Source organism: Alligator mississippiensis, chromosome 4 (genome assembly GCF_030867095.1).
Source record: "Alligator mississippiensis isolate rAllMis1 chromosome 4, rAllMis1, whole genome shotgun sequence".
NCBI classification, from domain to species: domain Eukaryota; kingdom Metazoa; phylum Chordata; order Crocodylia; family Alligatoridae; genus Alligator; species Alligator mississippiensis.
The window spans coordinates 165,301,397-165,318,349 of NC_081827.1; the positions used below are offsets into that span (position 1 = coordinate 165,301,397).

The 16,953-nt window shown below is 52.9% G+C and overlaps 1 protein-coding gene across 2 annotated transcripts in view; it reads right to left on the reverse strand.

Moving 5' to 3' along the window:
- Positions 1-16,953, reverse strand: part of ERBB2 (erb-b2 receptor tyrosine kinase 2) — a 51,747-nt gene that overhangs the window by 16,171 nt on the left and 18,623 nt on the right. For both annotated transcript variants that reach the window (XM_006275439.4, XM_014603659.3), the window contains 14 exons: positions 12,332-12,483; positions 11,141-11,327; positions 9,942-10,079; positions 8,952-9,020; positions 8,423-8,535; positions 7,826-7,967; positions 6,950-7,066; positions 6,507-6,633; positions 5,837-5,910; positions 4,806-4,896; positions 4,174-4,373; positions 3,417-3,549; positions 2,445-2,535; positions 2,072-2,229 (listed from right to left, as the gene is read on the reverse strand). In XM_006275439.4, coding sequence (XP_006275501.1) covers positions 2,072-2,229; positions 2,445-2,535; positions 3,417-3,549; positions 4,174-4,373; positions 4,806-4,896; positions 5,837-5,910; positions 6,507-6,633; positions 6,950-7,066; positions 7,826-7,967; positions 8,423-8,535; positions 8,952-9,020; positions 9,942-10,079; positions 11,141-11,327; positions 12,332-12,483 — 1,792 coding nt within the window. The remainder of the gene's footprint in view (positions 1-2,071; positions 2,230-2,444; positions 2,536-3,416; positions 3,550-4,173; positions 4,374-4,805; positions 4,897-5,836; positions 5,911-6,506; positions 6,634-6,949; positions 7,067-7,825; positions 7,968-8,422; positions 8,536-8,951; positions 9,021-9,941; positions 10,080-11,140; positions 11,328-12,331; positions 12,484-16,953) is intronic.

Below are 16,953 nucleotides of genomic sequence, written 5' to 3' on the forward strand. Positions count from 1 at the left end.
GCTGCGCTCCTGGAGTTCCTTTTTTAAATGGTTAATGGTATTTAGACAAGGGCCATGGTTGGCCTTGGTTCCCTTCTCGGCTTGGTCTTTAGCCATTGTTTTTACTAATTTTTGCAAGGCTTCTCAGCTAGCCTTTTCTTGGTCCAGTAATTCCAATTGTTGGGCATTGTCTTGATTTATTTTTCTCAATTGCTCATTTTCATTTTCCAAGTTCCGAGACAACCCCTTTAGAGTCTGATTACTGGTTTCCAATTGAATACATCTATCTTTTAGAATTTGGATTAGCTCCTCCTTTCCCTCAATTTCAGAGGCTCGCTGAGCTTTTTCCTCAACTGTTGTTTTTACAGCATGCCATAGCAGCCAGACCAAGGCACTGTGTTGCCTTTGAACTGAGGGTTTTTCACAAAGGCAAAATCTTTCAAATTGGGATTCAATGTCCCCTATGGAAAAGCCTGGGGTGCACACATCCTCCCTCCATGGGCTGGGTCCACCCTTCAGAATCTCCCTATGGAGAGGGGAAATTTCCTCCCTCCGTACCCACTTATCTTCTTGGCCTCCTGCTCCAACCTTAGGGGTTTTTTTCCTAAACAAAGACATTTTCCTCAACATGCCTCAAGCCTGTCAGTTCCTTGAGCCCTCGCGCTCCCAACTCTGCCTCTGTGCCTGCAGTTCTACAACCAAATCCCTTCCTTGAGATATGCTCACCCCCTTAGGTGACAACTAAATCCAGACCCTCCTTGAGTCTGCCCACCCCCTTGGGTGACTATTGCCCACCCACCTCCGTGGACATGGGTTCTATCTGGAGACACAGTCTCCCCAATTACCAATCCGCTAATAATCCTAGAATAATGCCCACATTCTCCACCAAATAATGTTGGCTACAAATGTCCAACTCGGGATCCTTAAAATTCTAGTTTATTAGGCGGATTGAAACACTGTAATGAGTTAAATCATAAACCTTGGGGCTGGTCCCCCCCCACACACACACATGCACACACATACACACACACACAGTAGCAAGCTACAGAGTCAGGTATACCTATCCTACAAGCGCTGGAGTCTGCTGTCGATGGCCAGTCGAGGCTTCTTTCAGCGTGGTGTTATCCTCCAGAAGCAGGTTGCTGGCTGGTCCTTCTGGCTGGACAGGTCTGGTCAAGTTGGAGATCAAGAGGGTGCCCCTGAGGGTCACTTTTCACTGCCTTTTATCTGTCCCTGGCAGACTTTGGTCACTCCCCAGTTTTCAGGTTTGCCCAATCCAGGGGTCATTGACCCTCATGGGACTTCCCCCCCCTCGGTGGTTACTGGATGGCATCTGTCAGCCCCAGGGGTCATCCGCATGTACGTGCAGGTTTGGGAGTCCATTGATGAATTTAGAATAGCACTCTGGGAGCGGTCGATCTGGAGATATTCAGCCCAAAAGTTGGTCCCTGGCATTGATTAACTCAGGCCAGGGCTTCTAGCCCTTGATCAGTGAGGTATAGAGATTTCCCGGTTGTTACATTGTCTTCTGTTGAGTTCTTCCCTTGGTTGATCTGCAGCTTCCAGGTGATAATTGCTGTCTGCTACTATGTTACACATTCAATCACGTTACATGTTCAATCACTGATTCACTTGCTCTTTCAGGGGCCAGCCTGATACAGGGAAGGGCAGTTTGATTCCTGCCCTTGTTAACATTGTTACAATGTATAATTTACTTATGAAACTAAACACATTCAGTTGAAAGTTGAAAGGTGAGGAGTATAAAATATAAGCTACAAATGCTATGGCGCACAAATAGATAAAAATACCAAAATACAAGGGGAGATACAAAATGCACACATACAAATTTTAAAACACAATTCCTTATTTTAAAGTGAAAGAGAGAGGAAGGAAGAAAAGGTAGAAAAAGAGAAACATATCCAAAGAGGGGAGAGCAAATGCAGGCAAGAGGAAAAGGGGGCTTTCTGCTACATCCTCACCTCTGCCCACCCCCAGTCACTCAGCCCAGTTTTGCTCTCTCCTATGCAGCCAAACCCCTCTGCCCTTGTGCTCAGGAGGCAAAGCCTGGCTCCAGCTAGCTGTTTGTACTCACAAGTGGGTGCAGTTGGTTTGGCACAGCTGGCAGACGCCATCTTTGTCTGGGTATTTCCAGATGGGCACAAAGGAGTCAGCTTTCACCCCACTCGGGCACTTATCCACACAGTACTGGTCATCTTTGTAATGGGCGCAGGCCACACACTGGTCTGCCTCCTGGGGCAAAGGACGTGTGGTGAGTATAGAGGACACAGACGGTGCAGGGGGAAGTTCAGAAACCCAGGAGTCCAGGGACAACTCAAAGATTTGGTCAATAACACTGATCAAAATGGATTAGAAATGGTGGCTGCCCCTCCCCTTCTATTCAAGGGGGTGTACCACCCAACCCCTCCCCCCTTCCCTCCCCCCTACCCTTGTGCACCAATCCTCACCGATCCATGGCAAGTTTCTGTGCCATTCTGGGGTAGGCACTCAGGGTGACAGGGGAGGCAACGGGTCCCGTTGGTATGTTCCCGGACAGCCCTGTCAGAAGGAGGAACCAGACTCTGACCCAGCCTCTGTACAAACCCATGGGACTGTCCCAACTCAGGCCCATCTCCCTACTGCCAATGGGAGTAAGTGCCAGCTCCCTGCAAACCTGGCAGTGCTTCTCACAGAGGAGCCACACAGGGGAGCAGGGATATCCCTCTGCCCCAGGCTGATACAGCCACCTCCAATCCCTTGAGTCTGGACCAGGAATGGGGGCCCCATATGGAGGCTCTCCCCAGGGGCCACCAGACCTGCCTCTGGACTCACTGTCCCTTCCCACACCCCAGATCTGTCCTGTTGATCTTTTGCAGTGAGCAGATATGACTGGGATGAGGTCAGCAGCCTCCAAGGTTGCTGCCCAAGTCTTTAAGGGACCTAGTGGGAATTCTGGACTTTGCACAATCTGGACCCCATCCACACTCCCAAAGAGGGTGTGAACCATGCTGAAGGGCCTCCTTCCTCAAGCCAGAGCAGAGGCAAGTGCCTCCAAAGCAGGTTGAGTATCTCTCTCTCTCCAAACAACCCCCAGATCCTACTGGTCTGAGCCCATAGGCTGCCAGACTGCTCCCCACTCCCTCCATGCAAGGGGAGTCAAGAAGCAACCTGTGCACCCATCTCCCTCCCAGCCCCACCCCAAAGGGCAAATGCCCTCCTTAGTGGAGACTCAGTGGTTGGCCTGGGGGAGTCAGCTCCTGCAAGTACTCCATCCACATGGCCCCTTGGAGACATGCCCAGCCCAGCTAGGGCAGCCCCAGCAGGGCTGATGGGGCAGCAGAGGGGGCTGCCTGGCTGGTGCCAGGGTTAAGGATTGGATGTGGTGCCCATTGCATGCAGCCAAGAAGCAGCTCCCCTGCACCAGCAGAGCCCCTGCTTACCCGTCCAGGATGTTGCAGGACTCCACACACTCCTGCCCACGCAGAAACCGCTCACAGCTGACGCACTGCGTCGGGCCCACGCCCCAGCAGAGCCCCTGGGCACAGAGGTAGTAGCACACCAACCCCTCTTTCTCTGAAGGAGGAGGCCATGGTTAGAGTCCCATCTGCCTGGTACTCAGTCCACATGGCCCCTTACAGAAATGCCCAAACCCTCCCTGGCATTTTGGAGGTGAGCAGGATCAGGGACTCCCCCAGACACAGAAGAGCAGCAGAAGATGCCCATGACAGAAGAGGAGGATGAAGGATCAGTGGTTACCAGGGAGAGACAGCTGAGATCACAGATGGTGGCATCAATGAGGGGTGTGGGACATGCACCAGGTAGCACCCACTGGGTGCACGTGCCAGTCAATGGGGAGCATTTGATGGAATAGGTGGAGACGTCAGTCAATGCAAAGAGTACCCACAGGCCCTGGGGCTGGAGGATATGCGTCAGCGAGGGCAGCACCCACTGGCACCTGGGAGCAGGGAGGCAGCTGACAAGACAGTTGGCATCAAGGTGCCAAGAAGCCCTGAGGGTGAGCTTGGGGATGAAATTGGCACCATGTATTGCTCTTTGCTAAGCCTACCCTCCAATGCCCCAGTCACTGGTGCCAATCTAGCTTGCCAGGGCCATTCAAAGCCCAGCTGAACTGGGCATTGGAGCTGGGTTCCAGAGGGAGCAGAGGCCCAACCATCCTGTATCCCCCTGCCTTCTTACCACACTGATCTGTGGGTTTGTTGTGGGTCTGGAAAAGGGCCTGGCGCGGGTTCCTGAAGATGGCCTTCCAAGGCACCTTCTGGAGGAAGCAGAGGTTGGGGTTCTGGTGAACCAGCACCATCCCACCGCTGATCTCCTGCAGGGAGCGCAGGCCCAGCGAGACGATGGAGAGGTTCTGCAGCATCAGGGAGTAGGCACCACTGCAGAGAGATGGCCACAGTACATGGTGAGCAGGACAGCATTACCGGAGGGTTTCAGCAAGCGGGGGCCCAGCTGACCCCACGTAGGGAGTGGGAGCAGATCTTGAATGGATTCACCATCCCACCAGGCTCTTCCATGACAGAAACTGTGCTGGTGGTTAGAGGCAGGGGTGGGCTCTAGGCTGAGATTGAGCAAACTCATTCCATATGTGGGTGACTTCCAACCAAGCAGAAGTTTAGAGGCAAAGGGCCCCATGCCCATTGCTCAGGAGGTGCCCCTGGAGAGGACCAGCTGATCTGTTCTGCTGCTCCTTGAGTGAGCAATACCTCTGGGCCTCTCCACTCCTTCATCAGACTGTATGGGTCAGGTATTCCCAGGGGACATGGACCCAGTGGAGGGCATGTCTCTCCCCACCACAAGGGCCAACTCACTTGTGGAGCACCCGTCCACGGATGACCCGGAGGTTCTGGAAGACACTCAGGTCTGTCAGGCTCTCTGGCCAGGACTCGATGTATAGGAAGCCTGTGAAACACACACAGGGTCATGTCCTGATCCATCTGAACAACAGGTTACAACAAACCAGCAATGGATCTATTCTACCCACTGGCTCACCACCAACTTCCATCACCCACATGATTCAACGCCTGGCTAAGATAGGGGGAGGCTGCCGCTACAGCTGTATACAGCCCCATAGAGGAGATGCTACATATTGCAAGAGAAGAGGTTTTTTCTGGTTTCCATCTCTCCAGTCCACAGAAGCTTTGGGGCAGAGGTAGGCAACCACCAGCATACATGCCAGAGCATGGCACACAAAGGCATTTTGCTTGGCACTCATGCCTTGGGGAAGAGGCCAGGGCTGCGCTGCTACAACAAGGATCAGGCCCTTCATGGCTGCCTGCCGTCCACCCCTGGCATGCCAACATCTTACAAATCAAGATTGTGGGTGATTTTGGCACTCTGCCCAAAAATGTTGCCTACCCCTGCTCTGGGGCAAAAGCCCTCTGACTGGCATAGCTGTATCCAAAATGGGGTCAGGGGAAGTTATCTGCAGAACCATGTTGCTCGGGCATGTGATCTTAGCTATGCTGGCAAAACCTTACAGTGAAGTCCAGACAAAGGGCAACCTGCCCCAAGCTGCTCCCAGTCAGCACTCCACTTGCATGCACACACTACAGCAGCTCCAGGATTTCTAACCTGGTGTCGCATAATCTTTAGCAAAAGCCTCAGCCTCAAAGAGAGGCTTGAGCCTGGCAATGAGCTCCTTGGGCAGCTCCATCATTCAATCCCATCCCAGCAGCTTTGCAAGAGAATGGAACACATCTGCATGTCAGAAGATGCAACTTTGGCTTTTGGTTTGGTGGAAATAAGCAGGGCACTGGGACCAAGTGTATGAGTGTGTATGGGTGTGTGCACATGCATGTGAGCATACAGAGGCCAGGATATGAAGGACTCCATCCCCCACCTGTCAGCTCCTCCAGGGTCTCAAAGATCTTCAGCTGCTCTGGATCCAGGGGTGCTGTCTTGGTGCTGGGATCCCTGTTGGAGAAGGAGCAGAGTTCTGGGGGGAGCCCACAGAGGTAGACCCAAGCATCATGCAATGGGGGAATCACCCCCTCCTCCACAAGGCCTTTTGCACCATGCTTTCTGCTAGGTCCAGCAGGAAATTTTTGAGGAGTGAACAGATGCTTGGGTGTGAAGTGATGAAGCCCAGGGTCATGCCTGCTTTGCACCCCTTTAAACACTGAGCTCAGGCCAGCCAGGCTGCATCATCAGGGACGTTCGACTCAGACAAAAATATGTGTAATAAAGTGGCAGTGGTTTGCCCCCTACTGGACAGAATCAAAGTCACTCAGCTGTGTGTCATGGGTGCTGCACTGAGTGGAGATTCCCCTTGGGCTCAGGCAGGTGAGGCATGTGCTTTTGGAGCAGGGGATCTGCTCCTTTGCCAGACAGCAGACCTTGGAGCTGGCCAGCTCCTGGTGCCCTGACATGCCATGAGCACAAGTCCTTCCCCCCTGCTGCTGCCAGCCAGAGTCCAATACTCTGTAGGGCCATAGCTCCCCAGGCTGGAGCTATGCCGAGTTTGCAAGGCCTGGGCAGCAGAGATGGAGACTTCTGAAGCTGCTACTCACCCTGCGAAGGTCTCAGGCAGGAAGGCCAGGCTCCCAAAGATCTTGGTGCAACCGGTGAAGTGGTGGATGTTGGAGGAGTTGACCGCCCGGACACCCTTCAGGAAGTCTACACCCAGCCCATAGCAGGCTAGGAGAGAGGAAGGGCAGGTGGCTGGGGGAGACTGATACTTCTCCCTCATCCAGACTAGTGAGACCCCAGGATGGAACTGCTCTACTTTGACCCCCTCTAACCCTCACACTTCCCCATGCCCCCCCTACCCCTCTTGTCAGGATGGAGGCACCTCCCAGCCCCTCCTACTGCTACCTATATCAACTCCCCAGGGACTGCATGTGCTTCCAGATGCTTCCTCCTCCTTCCCAAAGGGAACTTGTTTGCTGGACCTGCTTTCCCCACTCTCTCTCTGGGTAGAAGTGAGGAGGGGGCTCCAGGCTCTTGGCTTTACCTTCTGGGCAGGGCTTGTTGCACTTCTCACACTTCTGCACATTGTCCACGGTCACCTCGTGGCTGTTCTGGGGACACACCAGCGTGCAGGAGCCCACTTCAGTTGCAAGGTAGTTATCTGCAGGAGAGGAAGAGGGACCATCCATCAGGACTTCTAGTCTGGGGTGCAGGACTGCATCCCTCAGATTGGAGTCCCAGTTCTGCCACAGACCCTCTATGTGTAACTGTGGGCCAGTCACTTTGCCTTTCCAGGCCTCAGCTTGCTACAGTGGGGTTGTGAGGATGGGAGCCATTCATGATTGGGACTCTGGTAAAGATTGTTGATAAATGCATGAGCCTGGTATCTCACACAAACCTGGCTAGTTCCAAACCAGGGTTTCAATCCAGGCCCCTAAACTCTGAGCTGGGTTCAAATCTCCCAGACGCTCGGATCCAGGAACCTGATCCTCAGTGTGGGTGTCTCTGGGAGGTGGGTAGAGGAATGATGCCCCCAGAGCAGCTCCTCATAGCAAAGCATCATGCATCTCCCTGGCTATTAACCCTTTACATGCTTAATCCCAGCATAAGGATTTTGATTAGTGCTGAAGCAGAGGGCATGCATGTTCCCCACAGCTTTGTGGATTCATAATTCACAAAGGGGATTGCATGCTATTTGCAGAAGCCCCAAGCAAGCCTCTCAGACTATGGTGACCTCCCAGCTGGGACTTCAGCCTGCCAGCAAGGGGAACTTTGCAAACTGACCCCCGTCCCCACCCCATTCATGGGTATCCATCACACAGGAATGTGTGGCCGCAGCCCCAGCATTTGCAGCTGCCTCCCTCAGCCCACCTACATCCACCCCCAGTGGGACCTCCCTGGGGTGGGGAGTGACACTTACAGGGGCACTTTTTGACACAGCTGGCTCCAAAGGTGTAACGCCCGTCTGGATTATTCACTGATTCAAAGGTGTCTGAGTTGTAGATGACAAGCGGGGGGCAATGAAGCTGGCAGGTGTCACTCCCATTGAAGTTCAGGCAGGCCTGGGAGAGAGTGAGCCAATCCAGGGCCTCAGTCATTGGGGTAACCAATTTCCCAGCCCCATCTCTTGCACCCAGCCTCACCCTGCCTTCCCTCCTGCCCTGTCCTACCAACCATTCCCACTGTTACCTTAACCCCCTGTACATGAATGTCCTGTCCCCCACCCTGCTAGCTCTCTCCATGCAAAAACCCGCTCCCCAATCCCTCTAATCCCACTAGATTAACATCCCCGTACTAACATCTTCTCACCCTAGCTCCACCATGTGAATCCCCTGGCCCTACTGCCCTACCCTACTGGGTGATCACATCCCCCTCCCCCCTGCACTACCATCTCCCCAGCCTCTACCCATTCCTCCTGCCCTCTAACCCATCTGAGCTACTATCCCCGCCATCCTGCCTGTTCTCTGTCCCTCCAAGTTAACCCCCCGTGAAGACCCCTAGGTGGGCAGGCACTCACCAGGCAGTCCGAGTGCCTGGGCCCGGTACAGCCTGCCGCACACTGCTCATGACAGCAGTCTGTTGGCTTCTTGCCCTTGCACCTGGGGCACCCATGGCAAATAATGTTGGTCACTGTAACAGAGAGAGAGAGGGGCCACCATGAACATATGCTTAGCTCAGAGGCACCTGCTAAGTGCTGCTGGGTGTCATTGGAGGATGGAAGCCAGGTGCATAATGACTCTACCCACAGAGCTTGGGGCTCCCTGGCCCAGCAGAGCAAGTTCTCTGTCCCAACTCCCCCCTCCTTTACATGGATCCATCCTGACCCCTTCCCTGCCCAGTGCCTCCACTCTCCAATTTTTGACTCTCCTCTCCCAGCAGCCCCCAGTCCAGCCTTGTAAGTCCTTACCTTAATTGCTGTGGGGACTAGTTCACCCTACATGCTTGCCCAGCTCTGAGCAGGCCTGGCTGGCTGGCTGGACTGGGATGTGGCTGAGCTGTGCCATGGAGAAAGGGAATCCAGCACAGTCCCTGTGTCTGGTACTCACGTGTCTGGCAGTGTTGCATGCTGGCTCCCCAGCAGTGCTCTTCAGGGCAGAAGCTTTGGCAGTCAGCACCTGGGCATACACAGAGAGAAGCCAAAGGGGCTGTGAAGGGGTCCCCAAAGCTGTGAGGGGGTCCCCAAAGCTTTGGGTTGGCTGGGGGGGAAAACGTGCCCCAATCCCTTGGGCACCTCCTCGGTCTTGCCAGGCCCCTGCACAAACTCCCCACCAGGGAGGGGTCTGGGGGCTCATTTGTAAAAAATCTGCTTCCCACCCAGCTGTGGCTTCTTGACTCAGAAGCTGACCAGCAGGCCCCTGGGATAGTGAGCCCACCACTGTTCCCCATCTCCAGTCCTCTGCTAATGGGCAGTATCTTGGGACACTGTCTGCACCCCCTTCAGGCATTCTGGACAGGGAGCTGTTCCTCTGAAGCACAGTCTAAGCTGGTGAAAAGGCTTCTGGGACAGGTCTGAGGAAGTGTGGGATGTGAGTGGCTGCAGGTGACAATGGGCATAGTGGCTCTAGGGAGTGAGGCACACAACATAGCCACAGCACTCAAGGAACCACTCCAGCCCTCCAAATCTCTGGATCCCCCTGGCTGTGGATTCAGCTCCTATTTGGAATGTCCACAGCAGCAGCCTGGACTTGTTCACAATGTGTTAGAGCCAGTCTTCTGGGATGGGCCAAGCTGAGGCTATGTTGGTGTCTGGATCATGCTGAGGCTTCATGTTTTACAGCAAGCCTTGCCCCAGGCTTTGCCCTGAAGCATGTGGAAGACATTGCAAGAATTTGCTGCCTAGGGCAGGTCCCATGCACAAAACATGCCTGTGCTCCCTTCCCACACCTGAAGCCTGACCCACATCCCCATGTACCAGCAGTGCTTTTCTGATGGCACTAGATGGGCCAGGCTGGACATACTGGACATGCTGTGGCTTCCCCACCCACAGTGGACAACCTGACCCCTCCAGCTGGGAGGGAACCAAGAAGGGCACTCACATGTCCTGTTCCGCTGGCTGTCGATTATCTGGTTCTGGCGGAAGTCGTTTGACTTATGGAAGATGTCATTCCACAGGATGGTCTCCTGGAAGCACAGCTGAGGGTTCCCCTGAATGACCACCCCGCCCTTCAGGATCTCTGTAAGGATGGATTTAACTGTGAAAGAGTCTTGGGCATGACTGCAACCTGTTCTCCAGCCTGCCCATCCATCCAGGATGTGAGAGACTGGCTCAGAAGGGACACTGAGCTGCCCCCAGCATAGTAATCCTTATCCATGTGATGTACCTGGAGGATCCTGCTCTCAGCTGAAAGGGATGCAATGATACAGGCAAGGTGGAGGCATCCCATAAAGATCAAAAAGGCAGTGGACTTTGGGAGAGCTGCATGCATCAGCTATGCCTGGGCTAGGATCAGACCTGCAGGGACTGTTGGTTTTCATGCTTGAGACTCACCCACTGTGGAATGGTTGGGAAGGAATCTGCTACCACATAGCTACAGTGCCAGGGTATTGCACCCTTGGGCACTGAAGCAGCTGGCATTGGCTGTTCTCAGGGACAGGGATTCATGGCTTGTTGAGCACAGTGGTTGGATCTGGTGGTAAGGAAACAAGGGTACTAGCCACATGTCCACCTGGTGATTGGTGTTGCCAATGCGGCACTATTGGCAACACCTGCCTACATAGACTACTGCTCTAACATGGCACAGCATAGTAGATGCTGACCTTCACGGACCATTGTTCTGATCTATCACAGAGGGAAAAACTAGAGTAAATGAGCCACAGCTCAGCTCTGTCACAGCAGGGAGGCAGGGATACAAGGTGAGAGGGATCACTGTTCTCACGAACGGGGCATATTGCACTAGATGAGTTACTAGTCAGATCAGGTATGGCCAGAACACTGGCCATTGCACAGATTCAGGTCACTGGGGCAGGGAACAGCAGACTGTCAGATCACTGGTCTGATCAAAAGCAATGGAGAGATGGAAATGTTGGTCTTGGTAGACCACTGGTCTGACTAGGCATGGAAGGGGTATCAAGCTGAAGGACCTTTGATCCCAGCTACAGGGGACACTGCCCTGGATGGGCCACCCACCAGTCTGATACAACAGGATGTTCCAACCACCATAATTCTGGGTATTTACTGAAGAGACCAGGCCACTGCCACCCACACCCCAAAGGGCTCAGGAACCCTCCTCCCTACCAGTCAGATGCCTCATGCCCAGCTCCATCAGTCCTGCTGTCTCATTGGGACTGGTGTTGAAAAGGACGGCCAGTGCATATTTGTCTTCGTAGAGCTGGGTGCCCCGGATGATCCGCAGGTTCTCCAGATGCAGGTGGCTCACTTGGTTCTGCGCAATCAGCACGTAGCCTTGGACCTCTGTAATGTCCTACAGGGGCATAAAGGATGAGACCAGGGACCCATCAGACCAGATGCCAAAGTGATGACCCTCTAGATGAGCTGTCAGTGGGCACAGAACCCATGACCTCTGGCTCCAAAAGCAAGAGTCTTGACTTTTGGAACCACCAGTATCACAAACAGCTCTGCTGCTGTGTGCAGGTGACCCTTAGAAGGGCCAGGAGATCTCCAGTCTCTATCAGGCCCATGCTAGTCAAAGCCAAGATGGGAACATGGCATTGTCTGAATTCCAAGTGATGTATGGTTGGTGAAGAGGACTGGCTGGACATCTGTGGAGACTGGCTCCCTTATCTGTGGGGACTGCCTGGACATCTATCCTCTCCCCAAACAGATGAGCCTTCCACCCGCTATTCCTGAGCTGGATTTGGAAAGATTCTTCCCAAACCGATAATCCCAGAATCTTAACATTGCTCCCTCCATTTCTCTTTATCCCCCTCACCTCACCGACATAAACCGATGGAGACTATCCGTCCCACTGGAAGTGCTTTATCCTTTTGTCACAGAAAGAAATTTCTGAGAGGGAGCCTAGCAGCCTCACCAGCCCCCAGGAACACATGATGTTTTGACCCTTAGGCACCCAGGGGATGTTCCCAGCAGGAAACACAAATAGCGGGTAAGGTCACCAATTGGGACTCAGTTGTGGTGGGATTGAAATTCAGGACTACAGGTGAAGGCTCCTCTAGTGGATTTCCTGAAGCAGCTCCCATTGGCTGGGGTATGTTTATTAGGAGACTCATAATGTCCTCTCAGGCAGACAGGTATGTTTTTTTGTTCCATCCCTTTTCTAACATCTTACCATGGGAGCTACTCCTTAGTTCCAGCAGTGGCAAAGGATGCTTTCAGGCACGATGGACCTGGGCTCAATCCCTTGCAATGACCCATATGCAGGTTGTTTCAGTGTTAACCCCTGCTATCTGTCATCCACTGCAGGAACCAGGAAAAGAAGGCACAGAGCTTCTGTGGTGAGTCACTCACCTTGAGGAAAGACATGTCAGCATCTGCTCCCAAGTAGGTAATTTCCAGGTTGCCTTGCACCACCTGACAGTCCTGGTAGAGGCGACTGAGGGTGGCATAGTGGTTTTCTGGGCTGGAGGGATGCAGTAGCTTCATATCAGTCCCTGTGCAAACTGAGATGGGAGTAGGAAAGAAGGAGCCAGTGAGATGGGTGGGAAGCCAAGGTGGTAGGAGCTTGGAGAAGACAGAGGCAATGGGCTCCAACTGGAGAGATGGGTCAGCATTGAATCTGTCTCAGTGATTCTCAAAAGGGTCTGTGCAATCCTTTTAAGAGTGCCAGGCAATATTAGCACCGGTAGGTGTGCATCCACTTACATGATTCATAGTATAAACCCAAAAATTTCCAATAGGAATCCATAGTGTCAAAACCATTGTGACCCACTTGGGGCTTTCTGAGTTCTTTGCAACAGAAGAACTACTCCATTATTTTTCTGTAGTCAAGAAGCAAGTTAAAGCTAAGAGCTGACACTTTCCAAGGGTGCCTTGAGTCTAACAAGGGGTGCCTTGAACCCCAAAAGGTTGAGAGCCACTAGTCTATCTGAATGTGTGTCTCACCCTTGTGAGGGCTGGAGACACAGTGCAGTGCCCTAAATCAACTCCTAGGCAGTAACCATGCTGAGCCATAGTTTGGGGGCACTTCTCGACAAGGCACAGAGCTGTGATGTGGACTCCCCTGGTAGTTAGGAAGTTCTCTACCTCCGTCCAGTGTAGTCTAGCTTTTTAGCGAAGGTGCTGAACAGAAACATTGGAGATTAGGTTCTGTTACAGACTGTACTGCAAGCTACCCAGGGACACTGAGCAAGTCACAGGGAATGTGTGCGTTGGGGTGGGAGGGCAGATTTTTTTGCACAGCTCAACTCCCATTTAGAACACAACAATGGGGTCAGATTTTTGAAGGGGTTTAAACCCTCAACAAGCTGAGTTATTGGAAAATCTGGCCTTGAAATCCCTCTGGGTCTCAATTTCCTGGCTATAAAAACAGGGCAATAATCTTGAACTGTCTCTCAACACATGCACTCACAGGGCCTCACCCATTCCAGACACTACTGCAATGCACACAATAAAGACCTGGATGGTATTATGTAGCAGTGATGCCATCCTTTGTTGCAAGGGACATTCAGGACCCTGACAGCAGTTCTCAATAGGTTTTAAAAAAATGAAGCCTTTTCAATACAGCTTCTAGTGAATCTTAAACCTTTTCTGGAAGCACCTTTCAGCCAGATCCGACTTTCCTCCCATCTATGCATCCATTTATCTCTTTTTTTCTGTTCCGGTGGTTACCCACACACCCACTGCCTGTTTGTAAATCAGGCACATGCTGTTTAAATACTCACCCAAAGCCAAAGGAAAAGTTACAGTAAAATATGATGTATGAGGTGTGTGTGAGCAGGTGACTTTTTCACCAGCACTTTGGCAGTGTCAGGCGGGGCTTACAGCAGAGATTCAAGAAATACTCTGGGATAGATTCATGCCGGGCTGGTCTGAAGCAGGGAGGATGGACTAGCCAACTGATTAGGGGAATGGAAATACAGCTGACAGGCTGGATTTATCTTTATGAAGGGGCCTTGCTGGATTCAAAGCAGACAACAAGGTTCAGGAGGGATGGCTGAGAGCATGGCACAGCTGAGCAGTACAGTCTGACTGTTATACCCCCTGCTAGTAGCTGGCTGCTATAGTTAGATGGGGAAAGACACCCATACAAATGGCTATTGAGGCTCAGGACCAGTCCAGCTTCACTGAAGCCAAGTTTAACTCCCCACCCCTTCTTCACCCCCCCCCCCCCCCCCCAGCTCTCTGGAAAGTTTATGATTTCCTGCCACATGCCCCCTGCTACTGCCCCCCTTCTAGAAATGTACTCAGGCTGGCATTAATATCCTGCGGGTCGCTGACTTGCTCCCCACACATTTTGGACACCGGATACATTTCGGAAGTGTCAGTCTCTACAGGAAATGTCATAGATTAAAGTAACATCCATTTATCTCCGGGCTGCTTTCAACAGCTTCCTATGGGCTTCCTGTATAACTTCTCCCCACAACAGGGCAGAACAATTGGGTTTGGCGATGACCCTGCAAAAGAGCAATTTGTTTTTTGTCCAACCCCCACCCCATTCTCAACCCCCTCCTTGGCCTGTACAAAAGCTCATGGCGAGGAGAGGTCGCAGCGGGAGGCCGAATGGATTGATGGCTTTTGAGTGTCGGGACCTTTCTCCTCACCCTCCCCACCCCCATTCCCCCTGCATTGTGATCAGTGGAACAAAGGACTTCTGTCGATTAATTAGAGAGAGAGAGTCCCTCAACATCACACTCCAGCATGCAGCACTTTATAAGTCCAGTTTTGGAGCAAGTGAGGCTTAATAGGGGCCTGACATGCAAGGACTTAAGGCTGAGTCACAAACACTAGGTAACGTTTAATGTTGCCTTGGGCAGGTGAGGGCAGATTAATCCATTGTGCCCACTTCACAGGTGGAGAAACTTCACCATAGAGAAGGGCAGGGACTCTTCTCCCAAGCCATCCAGTCAGCTGAAACAAAGAGACCAACAGATCCCTGGTTTCCTTCTAAGACTTGAAAAATAGGTCTTAGCAGTTGATCACACCCTCCTTTCTAAGAGCCAGGAATAGAACCCAGGAGTCCTGCCTCCAGGTGCCTTGCTCAAGCTGTTACATCCCATTCCCCCACCAGAGCTGGAAATAAGGCCCCAGAAACCTGCATCTAAGTTCCCTGCACTAACCCAAGAGACTTCCCTTGCCTCCCTTCCTAGAGCTGGTAATGGAACCCAGAAAACTGAACAGACCTAGACCCTGCTGCACCCCCTCCATCAGCTGCCTCCTAGGCATGACAGACAAAAAGGCTGTTAAAAATAGATCTCACTCATTCCCCCAAGCAGTGGTGCCTTCAGTCTGTTTTTATTCTTTTTCCTCTTTGCCTAGCTGAGGTGACCAAGCCAACCTGCTCCGTTTCACTTGACACCTCTGGAAGTTTCCCCTCCTGTTAGCTTGCTCTGAGTGCCAGGCTGCAGCTCTGAGCTCCACGCTGCTGGGGGGATAGTCAGTCCTGCACTGGGTGCCAGTCCTTTTGCTCTGCTGCATGTAACTGAGCAGGAGGCAGTTTATCAGTCCTGCCCACAGGCCCAGAGAACTCCTCTGTTTTTGATCTCTTCCTTTGGACGCCAGTGTACCGCTCCCCAGCTCCTACCATGTCTCCCAATCTTCTATTTACATGCCACGCTCTTCCTTTTTACTTCACTGGACTCAGAGGTTATAAGCCTAGCTGAGCTTGCCCCACTCGGCCAACAGCCCTTTCCCACAGCTAAGGGATGGTGGCAAAAAAACCCTGAAGCAGCATCAATCTGGCACTCCTACATCGTGTTTACTGAAATCCCAGCTTTCCCAAACTAAACAGACTTGATTCACACAGCCAGCAGGGTGGGCACCCTGACCTGTATGGGGCTGGAAGTTATCCAGGTCTCCAAGGGCCCCAGGGTACAGGGGTATTGCATAACTTGACGTTTGCTTCAATGTTTTCTGTTTCACAGCCTGCCTGATCCGTACTGGGTCTGGGGTGGAGCTGACTGGGACTGAGCTGGGAATTCTGTCTGGTGAGGCAAGAAACAAAACTAGTTACTAAGAAGCCCAGGTGGCACCTCCACTTTCCTTTGGCTTTGACCCTAGAGCAGGTGGGACAAGGAGAGAGAAGGGATGTATGCGTGCTGCCTGACTCCCAGCACACATACTCACCTGTGCAGCAACAGGCTTGAGCAAATCTTCTGATTCTGAATGCCCTCTTACCCAGTCCTCCCCCTCTCTAGAAGAGTCTCAAGGTGCAAGGGTGAAAAGGGAAAGAGTGTGCACCAAACAGCTACATCCAGCCTCTAGACCCTCATGGGTGCTGCACCTGGGGAATGTCTGGAGGATCTGGAAGGAGCCAGTCCTACATCATAGCTCCTGAAACGTAGCTTGTTGAGAAGTCAAGTGTTTGAGCTGCAGTAGGCTCCAGAGGAAATTCTAGAGCAGGGGTGGGCAAAATGGTGGATCAGACAAGCAGCTGGGCTCCATTTCCCAGCAGCCCCTGCCCTGTGGCCAGTTTCCATGGAGACCCCAGTAGTGGCAGTGCCATGACAGCGCAGGGCCAAGGTTTCCATGGAGATCTGCCCCAGCCATGCTGGCAGGGAACGCGGCTGGGCAGGGAGCTGCTCTGGGGTTGGGGTTGGGATCTTGCAGTGGTGCCAGCATGGTCCTGCTACCTGCATGCCCCTGCCCATCGCAGCTCTGCCCCAGCTCCAGACCACACCATCACGGCTGCAAGATCCCAGCCCTGGAGCAGCTCCCCGCCCAGCCGTGCACCCGGTCAGCGCTGCTGGAGCTAGTCTTCATGGAAACCCCGGCCCTGCACTGTCACAGGCTGCTGCTCCTGGGGTCTCCAGGGAAATTGGCCCTAGCGACGAGGGCAGGGGCTGCTGGACAATGGAGTCTGCCATGGGCTCAATCCAGCCCACAGGCCAGGCTTTGCCCACCCCTGTTCCAGAGCCTGGAATAGAAATTGCATGCCTTGCCCTTTGCTCCCTGACTCAACCTCTCAAAATCTT